The following is a 22,810-nucleotide window of genomic DNA, read 5'->3' on the forward strand; positions in this document are numbered from 1 at the left end:
TGTCAGGTCTACTGTGTGCTTATGTATGTGCATGCGTTCTTGTTTAGTACATCCTGGGGCTCTGGATTTTTTCACTTTACTGTTAAATTTGTTTTGATTTTATTCAATTTGGCTCAAAAATTTTGAATGGCTTTCTACTGTAGCATGAAAGCCATGTCGGTATAAAAGAATAAATCAAATGTTAGAAGGGTCTGGAGAATAAAAAATCAATTATTTTGAACTGGTAATTCTTAATTTATTCAATTTAATAGCTCAAGCTGAGCTTTCATAGTAGAGACCTTTCTCACTTTGTTTCTTAAAAAAAAATCCATCCCTCATTTTACATGTTATTAGTTGTTTAGTAAAGTGCTTTCATTGTTTAGCTGTTTCCTTTTCTCTTTTTTTGTGTTGCTACTTGTTATGCTGTAGTACCTCAAATCGTTTGTGGGCTGAGGATAGTACTGAGAAAGAAAAGGACAGTGTTCCTACAGCAGTGACCGTTCCTGTTGCACCATCAGTTGTAAATGCTGCAGCCACTACTACAGCCATGACTACAGCTACTTCTGGCACTGTGTCCTCAACATCAGAGGTCAGGGAGAGACGGAGGTGTGTAAAGGTCCTAAGAGTAATGTTGCTCTTACCCAAAAGTTATACTTTTTATTTATTATTTAAAGGAATGTGTTGGTTACCACAGATTTGAACGGTATGGGGTGTAAAGCAATGTTGTTTTCTTGCTGTGCATTGAAACAACTGGTACCTCAGTTTATCTAAGAGCTTAGTACTAATAGAGACCATTAATGAAATTTAAACTGTGATATTGTATGTTTTTGACTGGTCTTGGTTACTCATATGGTATATGGTATTTTCAGATTTTATTTATCTTAACAGATTAAATGGGTCCTCTTAGAAGTACCAGTAATGCAACTCTCTAAAAACACCGAATTAAAAATAATTAAATTATCAATTAATTAATTAATTACTACAATTACATGCTGCAGACTGAGGTAGTGTGCAATTGGCAGTATGCTAATAAGTCACAGCATAGTGGTTTTTCAATCATTTTGTATGCTGGACATTATTGAGAAGAGAGTATTAAACCCAACACATTCTGTTTATTTCATTGCATGATTTAGGGTCTCTTCTACTTGAAAGATAGTCATACAATTTTAAATGCAATGCTTTAAGAGATATTCAGTATGAAGAATGAGTAAGAAGCTGATGTAAATCTTATTTTAAGAATATGGTGGGTTTTTCTGTTTACAGTTCTATGAAGGATGAATAAGATTGGTGCGTATTTGTTTCCATAAAGAGTTGTTTCCTTCTATTTATGGAAGCAAAAATAAGATTTCAAAAGACTGGTAATTCATGTTAGCTTTCCTTTGTTCTTCTTTTTCTGGGTACTTATAAATGTTTATCCTTTAACCCTCCTGCTGCAAGTTCAGATTTGTGTGTTGCTCCTGTAGTAGGTTCAAAATGTACTTTCTGTATCAGTGCCAGATATGTGTATCTGTGTATGTTCAAGGAGGTAATGAAGCTGTTCTTTATTACAGGAGAAAATTGTATTCTTTTGGTTCACTTAAGGCAGCAGCATTTAAAGATTCCTTATAGAGGCCTAATTAGGGTAGTCTGTTTTCTGTAGTCTGCCTTCCTACCCAAAACTGAGATGAAAAATCTTCTATGATAAGTGGATTATGTTTTTATTATTCCCCACCGTGATTCAGGAAGGGTCCGCATGTGCTAACAATCAATTTCAATAGCTACAGTAGTCAGAACCTGCATTTTCCATAGTGAAATTTGAACCAAACCCAACAAATTGAAAGCATAATCAACAAAATGTGTGTTTTCTTGAGAGTAATTCAGAGTAGTTCAAATTCTAGAATTCAAATGCTCTTTCAGTCTTATATCTAGATAGATAGCTATATCTCTCTTACATAGCTAGAAAGGCAAGGAAAATTAGAATTAGGCTTTTGCTGTCTCGTTTGCTCTAACCGGTGTATGTGTAGTAATGTGCATAAAGTACATATGTTTTAGATACCTTTTTTAAGATAGTTGGCCTGAAATGCTGTGATTTTCTCTGACTGGGCTGATTGTGTAATATACTGTTGCAGATGCATTCTTGATGGCATATTAGTATATCCATGAATCTTAGAAATCAAAATTGGAATAATTGCTGCATGCATTTGAGAATGTTGTGCTCTAAATATGAGCACAGGCATATCTATCTGTATATATACAGACAGATTTATTTTTGTGTGTATCTACATATGTTTCTATGCACATGAAAAAATAAATCTATATTAAATATTACATGCTATATATTAAGTAATGAAGTCAGTTAATCTGTGTTTATTGACTGAAATTGTATATTTAGAAAGTATGTTTGCAAGACTTATTTCAAAGATAGTTGAAAGTGAGGAATAAAGTACTTTATTGATGAAGCACATAATGGTGCATTCTTTTGGAACAGCTGAAGAAGCTATATTCTTCATTTGACTTTTAGGATTGGTTTAGAGAATCAGGGAAGGAAATTACAAACTTGAGTCTCTAAGTCTTTGTATTGTGAATAATGCAGCGTAGGTAGCTGTGTGTGACACATGCAAGGGATACTAGGGAAGAGCACTTTCTACTCTTGACTGTAGCTGCAATGTGCACCTGAAAAGCTGAGACTTTTCATTTTTTCTCAGTGCAGTTTAAAGTATTTCAGATTTGTTGGAAGGTAGGTGCAGGTACAGCAGTTAGTAAAAAGAAAGTTATGGAAAACAGTTTTGTAGCAATTTTAAGCCCTAAAGATGATACCTGCTCTGCAGTCAAGCCCTCCTAGGTAGGTGGTGGTTCAGGTCAGGTTAACTAAAGCAGCCTAATGGCCTAGAGTTTTTGGGAAGTAGAAAGTCAATCAAAAATGCTGCTTGCAAGAGACCCAATAAGAAAATCAAATTTACATAGTGTAGATTTTTTAAGATGCACCATAAGATGGGATTTGTTTCAACATTTTTAAGTATAGCAGTAAGTTGTAAGTATTTTAATGGGGTAGAGCATAGGTTGTAATCCATAGGTCTGTGTAAATGTAGTTTTTTAAATCTTATGATTGTTTCAGAACTCTTTTTAGTATGTGCTAAGGCTACTAAATATATTATTAGGTGAGCAAACTGCTCTTTCCATACATACTTAGGTGTTAATAACTGATGGCATAATCACTAGCAAATTATTGAAACTTTATCCAGTGACTCTTAACTATTCTTAACTAATTATATATAAAGAGAGACAATCAGAAAATATTATAGAATCTGAGCTAAAGACGCCTCAGAGAGGTTTTAAACAGCCTTTAGGCAACCTTTTGATTTCGCTTTTTTCAAATTTTTTTTTCACTTTTTTTCTAATTTTAGCCAATTTAAGGATTTAAAAGCTATGTGAAATTATAGCAGCTTCCCAGAGTATTCTGCCATAGAAAATCAACAAATGCATTAAAATATTTTAAGTTCTTTAATTATGGGTTTACATACATACAAATTTATGCATTTGTGCATGTATCTATGTCCTGTTGGATTTTTACTTGTTATCTGGATTAGAGAATTTCTTAAAAAGAATCCAGACTTTGTATCCACCCTAGTAGCCTTTTATCTTTGATTACACTTACCTGCTTATTCTGCAGGACTGCTGTGGGTTTCATGAGGATTTATTTTTAAGCTCATTTTTTTCAAAGGGATTTGGATTACTCAAAGCATGGATGATTAATGTGAAAGTATGGTAACCACCTCCTCAGGGATTCTTAATTTCTAGTGAAATGGATGGTACAATTAGATTTTCTGCATTAACAGTAGATTTGGCTTTTTCTGAAACCTTATAAGTTATGTTAAAAGGTGATGCATACACATATTTGATTATATAAATGTCTAACTGGCTGAATCTCTGAGGTCTTCTACCCCTGTGTTAGTAGACCAGTGATATACCAAATGAGCTGAAGTTAAATTTATAGAAAATGGTAAAAAGAAATCTAAATTAAGTAGGAAAACTGTGTTATTTAATTGAGTTCTAAAGCTACTGTCTTGATGAATAAATAGATCAGTATGATGAATGAAATGTCTAAAATGTAATCTATCCCATAAAGTTAAATATTTTCTTATGACTGCCTTTGTTTTCAGTCTGCATTGTTGGGGGGGGGGGGGTTTGACCATTTAATAAATTTGTGCAGAAATTATCATGTGCCAATTTTGTTTGTAATTAACTCTTTAGATCATACCTCACTCCAGTACGGGATGAAGAGTCCGAGTCCCAAAGAAAAGCTAGATCCAGGCAAGCAAGACAGTCTAGAAGATCTACACAGGTATAGTATTACTAAAGCTTCTACATGTTTGAAAACATACCTATAACATCATTCTTGAGAAACAGGCATAGCATACTGCATTTGCATCCATTTCTAACCTTTTTTTTCTGTGCAGGAGCTATTGTAGATAATATGATTGAGTTGATCAACATGGATAGCTAATAAGATTCATAACATTAAAAAATACTTTTAATCTTATTTCTCTGGAGAAGGAAACACACTAAAAGAGAGGTTTTTATTATGTGCTAATAATCTAGTATCTAACTGCATATCTCCTTGCAGCATTTCTCTCTCTGAGTTTACGTACTGATATATTTGGAATTTCTTGCCAGTTTTTATCCGTATCTATCAGCAACTAGCACAGTCCTGTCACAGGGAGCAATGTGGCAGGAGCGAAATAGGGTATCTCTAATGGTACTTGAATGCTCTTTGGGCAGTGGAGCAATTGCCAACCACTGTCTGCCGGCAAACTGAGAATTATCAGCAAACAGTCCCTGGATAAAACAGCACAAAGTACTGTAACCATTTTCCTTTCCTGTTTTTAGGCTGAGTCCATAGCTACATTGCTTACTGATGTTGCTTTCTAATCTTTGCAGTTTTAAACCCCTCATATACTTCTGGTTAGCTTTCCAAATGAGAGATCTGTACTGCTTGATACAACTTCATTGTATAGGACATATTTTTACTTTGTAGTACTAATTCAGAGCCCTGAATGATGGTCAGGCTACAGGCTAACTATTGCTGAATCCTTACAGTGAAGAAGCTACCAGGAATTACTGGATTAAACTTTATCAACACTCAAAGCAATTCAGTAACTCATAAGATGCAAAGTTGGCTTTGAAGAGTAGATTACAAAGTGTTTTGAGCAATGTCTCAGTAAGGCATCAGCTGAAAAGTACAGTAGAAAAAAACTGTCTTCATAAAATTGTTTGCTTTCTAAACTTATTTCAAAACTAGCTTATAGCCTAAAAATAACAAGAGACTTTTTAGTGTTGCTGACCTAAAAATCCAGTTGGAAGAAATTAATTTGTAAAGTATTAACCTTTCTGAAAATATGAGTATTATATTTTTAGGGTACTTTCAGAAATATTTACTATGCTCTTGATCGTATTAAAAGCATCTATTGGATTCTTAAATTATTTCTATAGGATCTTCTATGCAATCTCTACTAGTTCAGCTAAAAATTGGCTTGCTGGACAGTCTGTGGTGGATTGCATTACAGCAAACACTTGCCACATATCAGAGGGATGTTTGGTTCCAAGATTCAAGAGGAAAGCTTATAGGTAGAATATGTAGGTAAAATTTATTTCTTAATAGATAGATTTAATTTTCTTAAGTTGAATATTTTCTTTAAAATATTTATGTAATGTGATCATCTCCATTAATGTTAACGTTATATTTGAGTGGTGTTTCCTGACTGCTGTTTTCACAGGGCGTAACACTGACAGATCTTCAAGAAGCTGAAAAAACTATAGGAAGAAGTCGTCCCTCACGAACCAGAGAGCAGGAAAATGAAGAAAAAGAAAAGGAGGAGAAAGAAAAGCAAGACAAAGAAAAACAAGAAGAAAAGAAAGAATCTGAAACTAAAGATGATGACTATAAACAAAGATACTCCCGAACTGCTGAAGAGGTATTTTCATGATGAGTCTCTTTAGGTATAGAAATTATATGAATCTTTACTCCAACTATATTATATTAATTTTGATAGTACTGTAAGAGTAATTGATATGGTTAAATGTTTTCATATCCCGTGGTTTGTATTTGTTAATCTTGGTAAATTAATTCTGACATTTTTCTGTTGAATAGCCGTATCATCGCTACAGACCAAGTTCCACTTCGACTTCCTCATCATCCACCTCTTCGCTCTCCACGTCCACTAGCTCTTTATCCAGTTCAAGTCAGCTAAACAGACCAAACAGCCTTATAGGTATAACTTCTGCCTATTCTCGGAGTGGAACAAAGGAAAGTGAGAGAGGTAGGAGTACTGTTTAGGAAGGAGTTTTTGTTATTTTGTTGACAAAGGACAGTTTACATTCCTATAGGTATGTCAGAATGCGGTGAGATACATAAGACCACTGGGAATGTACCTTGCTCAAATCTTCTGTAAGAAATTTCAAAACTTTCAGAGAGGAAAAAAGATTTTCTGTATTTGGTGGTGTTTTGCGGCCGTGTGATTTTTTTCCATTTTTGGGTCACAGAAATTTCAAATATACTCCCATAAATACGCACATAATGCTGTAATTTCTACTTTAACACAGTCCCTGTAATAAAATGCTATATTTCAGGGTCTAAATACTTTCAGGTATTAAGAAGGAATTTTACTTTATTAAATAATTGCTAAATAACTAGGGGTTTGTTTCAGTCCTTCCACACTGAAGGACTGAAATGATGCTTTATTTCTTTAAGGACCTCTCAGGGTTGTACCAGCAGCTGGAAAAGGAAAGGGGATGTTTCCCTTTGCGGTTCAAATGTAACCATACTTCTGTATGCTTTAACTGGTTTATGTAATCTTAAACTGAGGATTAGATGCATGATACAGAGATCACAAAATGTTCTCTGATGTCACAGAGATTTTGCCTTCATTTCAAATGTGAGTCCCCTGATATAATTTTGAGAGATGTGCCTGATTCTTTGCCTGTCAAATGAGGAGCCTGTTAACAGTGTGATCTCCTGTTCTTGGACTTGACACTGTTGACTTGAGAGAAATACTTTAATTCAAGTTATTGATCAGTAACTTCAGTGGGGTTTAGTGATTGAAATTGATCATTTTGTTCTACAGAGGGTCAGATAAAATGATCCACTGACGAAATCTCCATGAACTATATAGCAGTATTGCCATAGTTACTGGGGCTGGATATACTTTCTGATTTTTTTTCCCTTTGTCCTAAAGTGAACTGAAACTTGGATTATGATTCTTTTGTAATGCATGCTTACTCTAGGAAACTCATGCTAGATTTTTCTATGGAAAATATTTTCATTTGGTAAATATTAGCTACCACAGGTTCTGGTTTTTTTCAAGTTATGACATTTGGAGGAGAAATACACTATCATTTGAAATCCCAGAGGTAAAATCCTAGTTTATTACATGTGGAAAGGTGTATGTTCACCACAGATATATTTCCCTTCTTTCCTATTTAATTTTTGCTTCACTCTAAAGTGTTTATTTACCTCTGGAGACTAGTGATGATAGTTATTAATGATTAGTGATTCTTCTCTCTGGACTCAATTCTGTGATTTCATTATTTAATAAAAGAACATCAGGCTGAACAAACTGCATGATAATAAGCAAAGAACTTTGGTTTGGGCAGGTTTTTTTAATGGTTTTTTTTCCACAAGTTGCTTGTGAACACATAGGGTAGCAAACACCATCCTGAGTTATTACATCTATTTTCAATTGCCATTATGTTAGTTTTAAAGAAAAAGGATATCTGTAATACAGTAATAATCTAATCTAGGAGGTCCCAATTTATTCTTCCTTACAGCAAAAATGGAGGGGACTGTGGTGAAAAGGAGGCATCTAAGAAGGATTGGTAAAAGCTGGGGTTTTTTTAATACTGCATCCTTGATGTATGGGAAAAAAAAGCTTGTTTGAGGAAGAGTGGAAAAGGGTTACCTTCTCTTTTTGTGTACTTCTATACATCTGCTGATACAGATGCTTCAATTATTATATGACAGTTTTGAAAACTGAATTGTAAATCCAAGTTGTGTTGTATTACTGTTACATTAAGACATTCTGTTTAGGTTATTGATGTGAAATTAGTATTTACAGTATTGTAGAGCTATGTGTTTTGGGGAGTGTATGTTACAGCAAACCCTGTATGTGGTAAGAAGCTCTTCAGTGAATTTATTTCAGGTAAAAAGAATTTATTGTGGGCATTTTAAAGACTGAGAAGAAGTATTTTAGAAAATTAGGTTGTGTTATAATTCAGTGAATGAGAAAGTCGTTCTTAACAGAAGGGGGCAAAAAAGAAGAAGAAAAGGAAGAAGATAAGTCACAGCCTAAGTCTATAAGGGAAAGACGGAGACCAAGAGAAAAACGACGATCTACAGGAGTTTCGTATTGGACTCAGGATGTAAGTAAACTTCACTTGCAACAAAATGAAATGTGTATAGTGTACTCTGAAAATAGAGAATTGTTTAGAGTAATTCAATATGTAACTCACTGTTCTAGAAAAAATTTAAATATTCTTTGGTTTTGGTTTGATGCTTTCAGGAGCAAAATCAAAATTAAGTTTTTTCAGTTGATACTGCTAACCAGAATTATAGAACACTGTAGTAACCATAACTTAATAGGAATTAATCACAATCTAAGGAAAAGAAATAAATTATTGAACAAATCTTTTCTGTTGTATGCGTACCAGAGATGTAAAAATGAGATTCTTGATTTGGCACATTGCAAGTAATTATGTATTTAACAACTTGAAGAACTGCTGTCAGATTAGAAAGGTTATATTTGATGTTTCTGACTATTCCTTTTCCCTTTTCTTTGTCACGGGATCCATATGTAATGTAAAAGCCAGATTTTCATGTGTCAAATGCAAAATTGTTTCATCTCCTTCTAGTACTGAAAACATGTACCTGTTTGAGAATTTTCTTCATATATCCTGTATATTCTTTGTGGAGTATTCTTCTGCTCTTATATTTTCATATTCAAAGTGTAGAATGCATTAAAATTTTACTAAGTTTTCAACAGTTTTAATTATTTTTCCTCTCCTACCTCTTTCACCAGAGTGATGAAAATGAACAGGATCACCAATCTGATTCAGAAGAAGGAACAAATAAGAAAGAAACTCAGGTAATTTAAGAAAGAGAATTTATTAATTACCTTTTAAGACATACATTTTGTTGTAAAATTTTTGTTACAGTTTAATTTACACATCAACAGTGGCCATAAGTGACCATTTTGACTTCCATTCTGATTGTGTAGAAGTAGCATCCAGAAAATGGAGATTCGATTTTTGACACACAGGTCAGGGACATGATGCAGCAGGTTACTGGAGCAAGCATTCAGTTTCTGCCCAGCAAAATTTTTATTTCACCTACATTGTTATTTTCAGATAAATTATGACAAATTACATACACACACACAAATTAAAAGCTTAGAAAATTAATCCCAGTGCTGTCATTATTATAATTAAAAAATAATATGCAAAGTTAATTTAAGGAAACACAGAAAATTGAGGAGCTCAATGTATGTAATTTCTTCAGTGAACATAATGGTTTTCTAAATATCCTAAACAAGTATTATTGGTCTTGATAAAAAGTCAGTGGAAATCTGTATAATAGGCTTGATTTGATGGGAAAAGTTCTTGAAAACAGAAAGGTATTTGGCAGAGGGATGAAGAGGTGTTGAAAGGGATTAGTTATATAAGCTGAACTATAAGAAGAATGTATTTCTTTTGACCTAAACCCTGGAGTAGCACACTACAGAATCATGTTCATTACTTAGGAATAAACCTCAAGTGATATTTCTTTCTTTTTTTTTGTAAAAGCTTCCATTACACATCTGTTAAATATTTTAGTTAAGAGACTCATTCTATGCCATTTTGGTTTGCTGTCTTTTTTATTTCTGTGCCACATTAACATAACTACATAGTCCTGTTTCCTTCCCTTCCAGTGGTACATATCATTATCCTAACGTCTGTAATTACTTCACATTCTTTTCTATAGACATTAATTTTGGTAGAGCATTCTGTGTGGTGCTTCTGATAGAATTAAAAACATTACAGTGAAATACTGCTAAATCAGTCCCAAAATCATGAATATTTTTGAAAGGGTGAATGTGTTGGGCTGGAATGGTGAAATATACAATTGACTGACCAAGAGTTCTTGGACATGTGCACTTTTTGCTATGTGCCTAGGGCAAGAGAGTGGTGGTGAATGGAATTCCGTCCAGCTGGCACCTGATCATGAGTGGAATTCTGCAGGGTTCAGTGTTGAGGCCAGTCTTGTTCAATACTTTCCCATATGACCTGGCTGAGGGGATCTAGCACACCCTCAGTCAGTTTGCAGATAACACAAGTTTGGCAGGAGTGTTGATCTGCTGGAGGGCAGGAAGGCTCTGCAGAGGGCTCTGGGCAGGCTGGATCAGTAGGCCAAGGCCAACTGGATGAGGTTCAATAAGGCCAAGTACTGGGTCCTACACTTGCTCCCAACAACCCCATGCAGTGCTACAGGCTGGGGACAGTGGCTGGGAACTGCCCAAGGGATAAAGCAGCTGGGAATGCTGGTGACAGTGGCTGAACATGAGCCAGCTGTGCCCAGGTGGCCGAGAAGGCCAATGGCATCCTGGCCTGGATCAGCAATAGTGTGGCCAGCAGGAGCAGGGCAGGGATTGTGTCCCTGTACTTGGCACTGGTGAGGCCACACCTTGAGTCCTGTGTCTGGTTCTGGGCCCTTCACTGCAAGAAGGACGTTGAGGTGCTGGAGAATGCCCAGAGAAGGGCAACAAGGCTGGGGAAGGGTCTGGAGCACAAGTCCTGTGAGGAGTGGCTGAGGGAGCTGGGGTTGTTTAGCCTGGAGAAAAGGAGGCTCAGGAGAGACCTCTCTCCACCTCCCTGAAAGGAGGCTGTAGCCAGGTGGGGGTTGGTCTCTTCTCCCTGCTAACAGGGACTGGATAAAAGGAAATGGCTTCAAGCTGAGCCAGGGAGGTTCAGGTTGGACATGAGGAAGAATTTCCTCGCTGAAAAGGGCAGTTAAGCATTGGAACAGGCTGCCCAGAGAGGCTGTGGAGTCACCATCACTGGAAGCATTCAAGAAACAACTGGACAGGACAGCTTTATGGTCATGGTGGTGTTCAGTCAAAGGCTGGACTCAGTGATCTTGGAAGTGTTTTCCAATACAAATGATTTTATGGTGAAACACCAGAACAGTTTGCCCAGTTTTCTACAAAATCTCTTCATTCTCAGCATTATTATGGTCTTGACAGAAAATAGTGTTTTGTTAGAAGTGGTTAGGCTATAGCATCTGTAAATAGCATCTGATATCTTTGATATCCTCTGTGCAGTAAATACACTTCAAGATGTCAAAGGGGAAATTGAGTGTATTGTGGAGAATGTGCCTGTTTACCTATGTACATTGGAAAAATACAGTTTCCTTCTATAAAGGGAAACCAAGCAAAGCCCATCAGCCCCCGTAGAAAACCACCTGTGGGGAAGGTTTCAGCCACTGCTAGGAGAATAACATTGGAGGACATCCAGGTGATGATATGTCAGTAGAGTTTCTTGACTGAAATGTCTTCACTTAAGATTAGAATAATAATTGGAAAAAAAATGAATTTGTAATGACCACTCAGAGGGGCAAAAGGTTTGTATGACTGATGTAATACTCAGAGGACACTCCCTCACTCTTAAGTCATTACTTTTAATTAAGTTTTGCTTGACAACTAAAAGGAGTTATTTTTTTATATTGCTTTCATTAATTCGTTCGTTCATTCATTCCAGGTGAATCCACAGGGACAAAATTTACTGTAATTAAGTCTAATAAGTACTTCCTTACGTTGTTGGTGTAGTAACTTGTTTCCAGTCACACTGTGTTGAAACAGCGATCCTGTATCTTAATATATTGTTTTGGGCTGAAGTCCTTATTTTCAAAACATTGTAGCTGATGTTAAAGAAGAGAAAGAAGGAACAGTGACTTTGAGGAACACTATTCTGAAGCCTTTGATAACAAGGAAGCAAACCCAGAATGCACCAAGTGCTGAAATAACTCCACTGTTTAGGACACTCCAGACTTTTAGAGTGTTAACGTCCTTGTAAATCATATTTTGTCAAGTGCATTCTAGCACATATTTATTTTATTTTCCAGACATAACAAAATTGAAGCTTGACACAGTTCAGATAATACATACTGGTGGATAGCATGCACATTTGACCTAACTGATTAGTTGTGTTTGTTCACAGATTGTTATATATTTTAATTAAATTATTCACCAATCCATTCTTTTTCTCTCTTTTTACCTCTCCCCACCTCAGAGTGAGAGCCTTTCAAGGTATGTGCAATTTAAACAAATTAGAATTGTTACACTTTCTGTCATTTCAAGTTGTTTATGTACAAATTCAGCTTTAATCCAGTGGTTTGATTGAGCTTTCAAAGGCTGTGATTTTAATATTTTATTATGTTTTGATTGGTGAAAATCTGTTATATAAAACTGCTCTAACACATGATTAGTGAAGAGTGAACAATGTGAAATTGCTCTTAACTTTATTAATACAGGGTTTTATTGAGTTATTAGGATAAAGACTGCTAAAGATTTGTTTCATCAGCTGTTTCTGTTGAAATACTAGAATTCACAACACATAGTTTTGAAATCCTGGCTGCTGTAACAAAACTTAAAATTCATCTAGGCCATTCCTAGTGTTTTTTAAAAGACTAATATTAAACTAATATACTTTTTTTAAAAATGTTCTTTATAAATAAAGAAGAATTAAGCTATCTAAGCCAGTTTTAAAGTATTTTAAGACATGTAAATATTTGCTTGCATTAAATAATTTAATTACATTTAAAATATTTCTCTGCATGCATTACTCTGCAGACTGAGCAGTTTGAAAACATTTTCATCCAGAATCTTGAAGTACTGGAGAATGTAAAAATGAAATTTGCATCAAATTAGGAAGTGGTAGTCTAACAAAAATACCTAATTGCATTTGGTTGTTTACAGCTGGGTAGCAGCAAACTTAAAACATTTGATACAGTCAGGGGTCTCAGTTTGGCTGCAAAGGCAAAGAAAAACCAGAACTTTTCTTTTACAGATATGACTCGGGATCTCTCAGCATGTCTGCAGGTGATCGCTACGATTCAGCGCAGGGGCGATCAGGGTCACAGAGTTACCTTGAAGATCGAAAACCATACTGCAGTAGACTAGAAAAAGATGATAGCCCTGATTTTAAGAAGGTATTTGATTCAATAAGTTTGGTGCAAAAATAGGATTTCATTACTGCTTTTCTTAAATTGTGTGAAAGTAGTCTCACATTGCATTCAAAATGCTGCCTGAAGTAACTTAGCAGAATGGAGAAGCACAGCAACCACTGCAGTGGGGAAAAATATACATTATGAAGCAGCTTCTGGCTTTTGTACTTTTCAAGGCAAGGGAGAAATCGGAAGAGCTGAGATAGAGTCAAATTTTAAAAAATAATATGATAATATTTATCATAAGAAGGTATTATTAAAACTGATGTATGTATATGTGAAGACTTTATTAAGTGTTTGCCAGCTTACATAGATATGAGGTAAAAATATGTTTAGATCTTGTTTTAAAATAGAGGAGGAGTTTGTTGAAAAGTTTACTGTGGTGGGGTAATCTGTGGAGTCAGAAGAAAAAAGGATGCCTTAATTATGTGTAAGGTAAGTTGTGTGCTCCCTATACAAAGCTGTTTGTTTCTAGAAATATTTAGTAACAGTTCCTTACCATGCTTGCTGATTTTAAATTTCATTATTTTACTTCTTAGACTGTTAATGTATTTTTAATTTTACATGTGCTTCAATCATACTTCTGAAGTTTTTTGGCAAATCTCACCATTATCTGAATTTTTAACAAATATTTTCTCTTAGCTTTATGAACAGATTCTAGCTGAAAATGAAAAGCTGAAAGCACAGTTACATGACACCAACATGGAACTTACAGATCTTAAGCTACAGTTGGAGAAGACCACTCAGGTTTGTAGAAAACAAAAAAGCATGTACTTAACCAACAATGTAGATAATAAACCAGACATAACAAAGTTGAAGGGACAAACCCCAGCCTATGGGCTGCTCTTCACTAGGCATCAGCTTTGGTTTTTATCCAAAGATGGGAATGGACAATTTCTCTTTCTAAACAGAAAGGAGTGCAGGATTCTGGTCTTCAGCTGTGAACAAAACATGTGAGACTGCTTCCTGCCTACTTAAGTAGTAGTGATTCTTGCCAGCATGTATCTGCATGCAGCTTTTTTGCAGGGTAGGAGTAAACATTTTCTACACTGTCAAGCTCATGTTCAAACTGACAAGTGGGACTGAGGGCAAATTGGCATAACCTGCCAGTTCTTCCTGGCTGGTTAGGTAGCTTTATTTTGGAAAAGAAGAGCAAATAATGCATTCCTGTTACCAATAACTGCTGTCAGATAACAGTGCTGCATACAGTTTTACAAGACACATATACTGGAGTTAGATTTGTCTAAATTTGTCTGCTCTTGCTGTAGAATGTTTCATATTGTCAGATCACATTTATCACAATTTACGTGTACTTAATTGTCTTTGATGCATACCCTGCAAATGTTAGTGAAGAACATTTAAAAGATGCCAGTTTTGTAATGCTTTTAGATAGAAATACTGTGTTTTTCCTGTTAGCCAAAGGCTGTGTAGTGATTAAATAACAGGGATGGTCACAAAAGAAGTGCATGATAAATCCAGCTTATTCTTTATTTCAGTGTTACTTCCCTGAACATACTTTAAAATGGTTTTGATTGCATACTACAGACAGAATATTAAAATGTCTAATTGATTTTTTTCATCAGTTCTGTGTTATGTCAAAGCACATGTCAATGTCTTCATCAATTTTGTGTTTCAGAGACAAGAAAGATTTGCTGACAGATCACTCTTGGAAATGGAGAAAAGGGTGAGTTTCTTCCAAAGAGCTTTTAAATACTCCAAGCTTTGTTTTAGCTTGTTTTGCAACCCCTGGTTTGGATAGATTTTAGTAGGAATAGAAGCCTTTCTTATAGTTTGCATTTTTTAGAGGATTTGGGGATTTTAGGTTTCAGAGTGGCAATGAATGTGAGGTGGGAATTGCCTTTAGTTTGCCTGTTCGTTCATGATAACCAGTTTCTAAACTCTGCTGCCCTCCAGGGATCTGCCATTTGTTCCATCTCATCCAAAACAATGTTGGCATCCCAGAGGATTAAACAGATTCATTGTGTCTCATCTTTTAACGCATTTCCAAGATTCAGAGAAGTTAATTTCCTTAGAGCTTTCCAGAGGCACCAATTATTGTTGGTAATGAGATAGCTGTTTCTGCCTCAGAAACATGGGACCTTAAACCTTCTAATGATATAAAATTATCTTTATCTGCCTCTTTCCTTGCACTGTAGCTGTTTCCAGAGGAATATGATAGTGGGGTAGGAGGAGAAAGTGGAAGAATGAGTAAGCAGTGCAGGAAGAGGGGCATCAGAGTCAGAGACAATCCTAAACTGAATGGGAAAGAAGTCATGCAGTGAATTCGTATGTGAGATAGACTGAAGGAATTATTTCAGAAGTTGGACACCTGATAATTTTAGGCTGCAATTTCATGCTAATTAAAATCCAGCCCTATAAAAGTTTAGTTTATGGCAGTGTAAAGCAAACTACATTGATTTTGTGGTGGTTTTGGCTTCCTTCATGACTCTGAACACCATGTGTTCTTTTCTTCTCCCTTGATCCCGGAATGACACATGACACAGACAAACTGGAAAAAAAAGTTAGACTTTGACAATAAGAAGTGGTGTGGTAAACATTTATTAATCCCTGGTAAATTTAATATTTACTAGCCTTTTGTATTGATTTTCCAATATTTTAGGTTTTAGTTATACAAAACAAGTTTTAGTTACACAAAACTGTCCAGTATATAAACAGACTTTACAGAAGCACATGGAGATGTAGAAATGCTCTCAAGCACTTCCTGAAGATTCATTATTTTTATCTTAATAGTCTCTTCACTTTATTGCTGCCATTTAGCACATATTTCTCTCTTTAATTTTTTTGGCATCCTAGTGTGGACAGTGATTTCATCAGTAGAAGGGTTTCAGCAGCAGTTAATTGGTTTCTTGCTTGCTAGCATGGCCACACAAGTGGACATTTATAATTTAATAGATGGAGCTGTATCCATTACTGTGGGGGTTCGTAGGTAATGCACGGAGTGCTGCATAGATAGACATTATTTCAGTGTTGAGTTACTGCTTGGCTTTCTCCCAAAACAGGCCATTGCATTATGACAACTGGCTTTTCTAGAAAGTCTTGCACTTTTTTTAAGGCATTCAGTCCAACAGCAAAATATCTTTCAGAAATATTATTTTCCCTAAATGTATTAGTATTAAATCTAGTGGATAAAATAATTAACTTAGTGATGTATGTTTGTAACTTAGGTGCTGTATGGCTGAAACAGGGTTTACACAAAATTTGTACATCTGAATCTTGTTTATAATTACCCACTTTTTTTCAGATAGGAATTTAAATGAGGAATATATTTATGATTTTTTTTTGTTATTATTGTTTAAATCTGAAGCTTCACTTTGAATGTGACTGAAGCAGGATTCTCAGCTGCTAGTCATCAATAGCTGATCTCTAAAAATAAGCTTATTGAATTCAGCATTAAAAATAATTTTTAAAACAGCTTTTTAGTGTGTAATGTAACAATAAAAATGTAAAAATTAAGAGAGATTGTAGACCTTTTCTACGTATACTTCTCCATGTATATGACTTCACTAAAATAAAATATAAACCTAAAGACTTTTTATATAAATTACATAGAGAAGAGGAGAGGGGAAAAGTAAAGTAGTGAGGAAAAATTGTAAGGAAAAAAAAAGCCAACAGAGAAAGAGCTGAAAGCATCTTTGGACTGTGATATTTTCCAGCTGAAACCTACCTTTTCAGTGAAGAAAATGAGAGTATATATTAGGCCTAGATTTGCACAGTAGTAAAATTCAGAAAATACTGACTTTTAATTTTATTTAAATTCACCCTTCAGAAGTGGGTTTCCATGATGTGACTTTGTGATACATTGTGAATATTGTTCATTTGAAAACTGTTTACCAGAAAGGGCTATTTCCATGGGATTAGGGGTAGAGATGAGAGCACATGTGCAAGGTCCTAGCAATACATGAGCAAAAATGAGGATTTCTTTAACAACCTGTCACTCTGCCAAATATGCAAGCAGCCCTTTGCAAAATTCTGTATGACATGATAAAAAGACTTGAAACCAAAACTCAAACTTAGAGGTTTCAGTCTGGATGAGAAAGCAGTAAAATAAACAATTTCTTTCCCAAGAAATTGTTCCCTTAAACAATTTCTTTCTTCAGCTGGAAATTTGAATTGTGGAGAGGTATATTTCTTTGTATTATTGATTATGCAAGTATATGTAGGCATATACATCTGATTTTGCTTCTTAAAAATTGTATAGTGCTGGAGGGGTCAGTTTTTCATATGTGTATATCTGTGTATGTCTGATTTTTTTTTTTTTTTTTTGTGAGTTACAAATGTTCCTTGACAGACCTTACAGAGTTGAGGAGTTATATAATACAATTTTAGTCCTCATAGATTTCAAATGCTTTCTTTGAGTCCAGGAAATAATCAAATAAAACTGGCAAATTTTCTCAGTGGCACTGCAGTGCATTATTTCATTGGCATCCCTCAAACCAGTTCCTAAAAGAGTAAGCAGTTCAAGTGAAAGAGGAGCATAGCTTCAAATAATAGGGACAAAACAGTTCTACAAAGACTCTTATTCCTATACCAGTCTATTTGTATATTTTGTATAATGTGAAGTATAAAAAGACAGTTAAAGATTTTACTGAATAGGTTTCTATTGCTAATAGACAAGTTCAACATGCTAGTTAAGCAAATGCTTTCAAAGTATTAAGAATTTCTAGACATCTGAAATTTTGAAATTTGTTTGATCATTCATCTCTTGGTAATAGAAAAAATTGTTGAATATTGCTTAATATAAGAACACATCATATATGTTATTTTGTAAAACTAGTAGGTAACAGATTAAATTCTAAGTATTGTAAGACAGTGTGGTATTTTTGTTAGTTAATTGCAACCCGTTAACTCACTGGTACTTATGTTCATTACAGTCATTATAAAAAAGTCTTATTTTGAAAGAGTTAAATACATTAAGTAGTAACAACTGCAGTAATATATTTATTACTTTGATAAAAATTAAAGTTGTTTGCTATAATGGGAAAATGTTGGGGTATAACTGCACTGTGATTAAACTAAATTCAAATGATTTATATCTGAAAGGTGTCCGGCAAGAGTCAGTATCTACTGGGCGGTATGATCTAACCAAAGTTTTACACACTCAGTCAATGCTGCTTGCTGTTTGCATAACACCATTGGATGCAGATGCATATGTCCACTTCGCAATAATCTGTTGCTTTTGCCTCTCACCCTCTGGAAAAAAATCTGAATGTAGAGTACTGATAACTGCAGCTGCTTTTAAATGAGATACACTGCATCGTCTGACACAGGAAAGCAAGCAATCAAGCTGTAAACCCCAGAGTCTATTGCTCATCTGTTAGATGTGTTGAAAAATAGGTTTAAACAAAATAAAAATGTATCTGCACTGCAGACTGCAGTGTAGTATAGAAAACCCTAAGCTAAATTTCCATAAGCTGGCTTGTTATATAGTCAGTGTAATCAAGTTCTTATACAAAGGATAATTTCTCCTCCTTCTCAAGTAAAAAGGGAAATAAAAGAAAAATTAAACTATACGAGAAATGCAGAAAATATTCAAGAAACATTTTCTCAAGAAGCAGCTGATCTCATGTAACTAGATTTCTTTGGTACTGAGCTAAGTCCTATAGTGTCAGTTGTATCAACTGTTGCAGTTTGGAGTGTGGACAGATCCCACTGAGCTGAGACAGATGTTTCAGCTACCTTTGTTTGCCTGTGAAAGCTTATGCTTTTGTGCTTATATCTTTTAATATTCTTGTTTGTTTCTGATAATTTTCTGCATTTCTTGGATATTAAGGTCTTACAAAAGCCTAGCTCATGAAAAATAAATCCAAACAAGTTGTATACTTAAAACCTTTCTAAATTAGTGAAAAGGAAGGAGTATTTTTTGTAGGACTTCATATGAATTTCTCTATCTCTTCCTCTTTGGATATTAAAATTCCATATTGACCAAATTTCTATGTATCACTGCCATCACAAGTTTTCTGTCCACACTATGCTTTTGGTTGTATCATCTTTGAAACTTGAAGTATTTCACTGTTACCACAGTATTTACAAGCTGTAATTTTTAAAACATTGTATTGTTCAGCATTAACACACATCTTCTGATTTAGGAAAGAAGGGCGCTAGAAAGAAGGATATCTGAAATGGAAGAAGAACTGAAAGTAAGTAAATTAGTACACTATTAGTTACAAAGTGTGTTACTATGTCAGTAAGACATGTAGTCTTACTGGTATTTATTATTATTATTATTATTATTGTTATTATTATAAATTACCAGTATTACTGGTTTCTGTAATTTCACCAGAGAATAACTAAGTTACAGCTGCATGTCAGAGTCACTCCTGTCACACAGCTTGTAGCAAAGCTGTGGTCTGGCATAGGCAGCTGTACGGGTACGATTGCGAAGAAGGTGCTGAGTTCATGGCTAACAAGAAACATTCAGAGGTGCTTAGGGTGAAACATATCTTAAGCTAATCAAGACGGAATAGCAGTCTACAATTTTGATGTGATGCTTACTCCTTAGTTTTATTTATAATTACTATTATTAAAATCCATTATTATTAAATAGTGGTAGCATATACTTGTATAGATATTTAAGCATTAAATGTTGTTTCAGTCTTTATCTCATGCTCTTTATTAGTTAGATGGCATGTTACAATGTTGATAGAAAATCTCTTGTTTGTGTAGTGTGAATCAGGTTTTACTTAGAAAATGCAGTAGGTAGATTTGAGCTGTTGATGAGTGATACTTACCATATTGATTTCTGCTTTTTTCACCTATGTATAAAGTGAATCTCAGAAGCAATATTCTTTTTAAAATAAATTACATTTCTGTTTGTTTGCATTTTTTAACCAGTCTTTATCAATGTTAAACCCTCTGATATCATTAAGAAGGGTGAGAATTTGGGTAGGTTTATTTTCTATTATGTCCTTTCGTATAAACATTGCATATGGCCTACAAAATTCATAGAATTTTGGTGGAATGTGAAAATACCATTATTTTGACATTTGATATTTGTTAAATTTGTACTGCTTAATAAGAAGTTTCCTTTTAAGCTCATTTTTGAGCTCCCTCTGGTGCTTGGAAATGGCATAAACTTCCAAATACTTTCCATTAAAATACATGCACCAGGTTCTGTTGAAGTAATTGAAGCTGACAGGCAGAACAGCAACTCTGATGCCTCTGGCTCCCTTGGATTCAGGCCAAAATAGTTTGCTGTGAGGCAGGACACAACGTCCATGATTCCTTGAAGGGTCTTCAGAAGTGAAATACAGAAAAAACAAACTATGATAGAGGAAAATAATGGTCTGCCTAAGAATAGAAGACAGGATGTGAGCTTCTAGGGAAAGCAGGGCTTCTGATAAAAATAGAGAATACAGATATATTCCCTTTTCCTAAAGTTTGCTTTCAATAAGCAAGAAGTGAAAGTTTTGAATTAAAGATTAAATATTCTTCCCATAGTTTGTTGCATAGTTGTTTAAAAGTGTCTGTTAAATGTGTTATTATGTACAGGGTTTTGAATAGGAGATTCAGTTTGTGCAATTAGGATGTTAAGTGAAGAATTCCAGGAATAGCTCTCATTGTTAATGCATCCTGAACTGTTTTGGAAAGCTGTGACTAATCACTACTGGTACTTAGATTGCTTTTCAAGAATGTGCCACTTGTTTGATGCTTTCCTTTCACAGCAGCTTATTTACTTCAAACAGGACTGTTTCTTCTAAGTTTTCTTTCAGTTCTGCTCATCTAATATACATGTGGGGTTTTTTCTCATTTTCACTCCTATTTCTTTGATTCCTGCAGAAGCTGCAACAAATAAAGCAGATTGAATCTTTGAAACACATAAATGAGCGACTGGTGACTGAGAATAGGGCCTTGACCCGAGTGCTTGCCAAGTTGTCAGGGTCCTGTAGGCAACTGCGCTCTGTGGACTTGTAATTTCTTCCTTCTCCTTTGTTTAGCCAGGCAGGTGTTGACATTCAGTTTGTGCTTGGGCAGAGTTTTACTATTAACACTTGTGTGTCAGAAACTGACTCAGTGTTGCTCGGTTCTTGAGGTGTGGCTACAGCTAAAGCATGGTGCCCAGTGTACAAGCTGGAGGTGTTGCAGATGTGCTGGAGTGGTGTGGTATTGTCCCTGCTAGCACTGAAGCTTGTCCTTGAAAATAAATTGGCAAGGATCTAGGAGACCTTTGACATGTTAAAATCTTGGCAACAACCAAAAGGATTTGGGTTTGCATGAGGATACACTAAAGTCAGTCTCTTGTTTTGATGTTTGTGTAAATGCTCAAATAGATTTGCCTCTAGTTTCTAACAAATTGAAATTCAGATTTGAGCTTTGTTTCTGCAGTTTGGTTTAAGTGCATAGAGTTGATAAAAGTTTAGTCTCAACAAAAAGAGTGTTTGAGAACCGGTTTCAATACTGTGCATTCATGAATGGCTACATTAGCAACCATTTTTCTTACATTTGTGTATTTCAGTGTTTCAGTGGGGACTAAAGTATTGTTTTTTCAGAAATGTATTGGAATTTCAAGGTGATTACTGTTTTCACTTGAACTTCCCATTTGAGTCTTGCCAATCCTTATTTTTACATAGACAATTTAAAACAAGCAGTTCTAGCACAGAGTTAAGATCATTGATTTATATTGCTGTACATATAGGCATCCCAGTGTGGATGAGAGTCCTACAGTGCATGGACTGTAAAATCACAGACACCAAACAAACTCTGCCTAGTGTGTCAGATTGGTTCAGATCCCTTCTGATAAGAGTATGAACTGCTTTGAGTTTCATCTTGGAAAACAATGCTGGTCTGTTATTCTTAGTGTTATTTCAGGGATGTTACAGAAAGCCATTGAAGGTTCAAAACTTACATAAGGATGAAATGTGGTTTCATTCTAAACCAAATCTATATGCCTTTTTTCCTCTTAAGTATAACAATTGTCTAGGCTGGAGTTTACAGTGAGCTTTTAAGATGTGTAGTTGAAAAAAACAAACCAGCCTTCTGCACAGTGACTCTTGCTAAACTGCTTCTTTTCATCTACCCCGCTTCCCACTTGGAAAGGAACACGATGAGCATGCATTCTGCTCAGAATCTGATCTCGGGTTTTCCCCACTAAGAGGCCTGAAATGAAGAGGTTTATCCTTTTGCTTGGTGTCTTTCTGGAATTGGACTAACATTAGGATGTGGTGTTCCTCATCCAGGCCCTGCATTCCACAATGCTCCCTTGTGTTAACCCTTCTGAGGAAGTGAAGTCAGCTCGCTGACCTGGCTGAAAACAAATCCCTTTGTTCATAATAGTACTTGATCCATCTCACCCCAGTATTGTTGGATCACTACATTAACTGTGCAGAAAGCAGCAGGAGCACCCTGCTGCATGAGGAGGCAGAGCAGTCCCTTTAGGGCTGTCCATCTTACACCTGCCTCAGCAAACAATGTGGTTTTTCAACACAGCTGAGTTAATCTAATGGCTGCTGTCCACATCTACATATCCATACTGTCTTTTTTTTTTTGCTAGCAGTGGCATTCCTTTAACCATGGTAAGCCATTTTGGGGTGTTAACCAGAGAAAACCATTCAGTATTCCTCTCCATAGCAGGAGTTTGCAATGGCA

General features: G+C 35.3%; 1 protein-coding gene across 2 annotated transcripts in view; it reads left to right on the forward strand.

Moving 5' to 3' along the window:
- Window positions 1-22,810, forward strand: part of PPP1R12A (protein phosphatase 1 regulatory subunit 12A) — a 113,893-nt gene that overhangs the window by 85,941 nt on the left and 5,142 nt on the right. The window contains exons 14-24 of one of the 2 annotated variants that reach the window (XM_063154980.1): window positions 409-585; window positions 4,210-4,300; window positions 5,733-5,930; window positions 6,107-6,275; window positions 8,255-8,373; window positions 9,030-9,095; window positions 12,274-12,290; window positions 13,051-13,192; window positions 13,850-13,954; window positions 14,844-14,891; window positions 19,315-19,365. In XM_063154980.1, coding sequence (XP_063011050.1) covers window positions 409-585; window positions 4,210-4,300; window positions 5,733-5,930; window positions 6,107-6,275; window positions 8,255-8,373; window positions 9,030-9,095; window positions 12,274-12,290; window positions 13,051-13,192; window positions 13,850-13,954; window positions 14,844-14,891; window positions 19,315-19,365 — 1,183 coding nt within the window. Of the gene's footprint in view, window positions 1-408; window positions 586-4,209; window positions 4,301-5,732; window positions 5,931-6,106; window positions 6,276-8,254; window positions 8,374-9,029; window positions 9,174-12,273; window positions 12,291-13,050; window positions 13,193-13,849; window positions 13,955-14,843; window positions 14,892-19,314; window positions 19,366-22,810 lie in introns of those variants that run through there. The other variant, XM_063154979.1, reaches the window with a different exon arrangement.

The sequence above is a fragment of the Melospiza melodia genome, chromosome 4 (assembly GCF_035770615.1).
Source record: "Melospiza melodia melodia isolate bMelMel2 chromosome 4, bMelMel2.pri, whole genome shotgun sequence".
NCBI lineage: Eukaryota > Metazoa > Chordata > Aves > Passeriformes > Passerellidae > Melospiza > Melospiza melodia.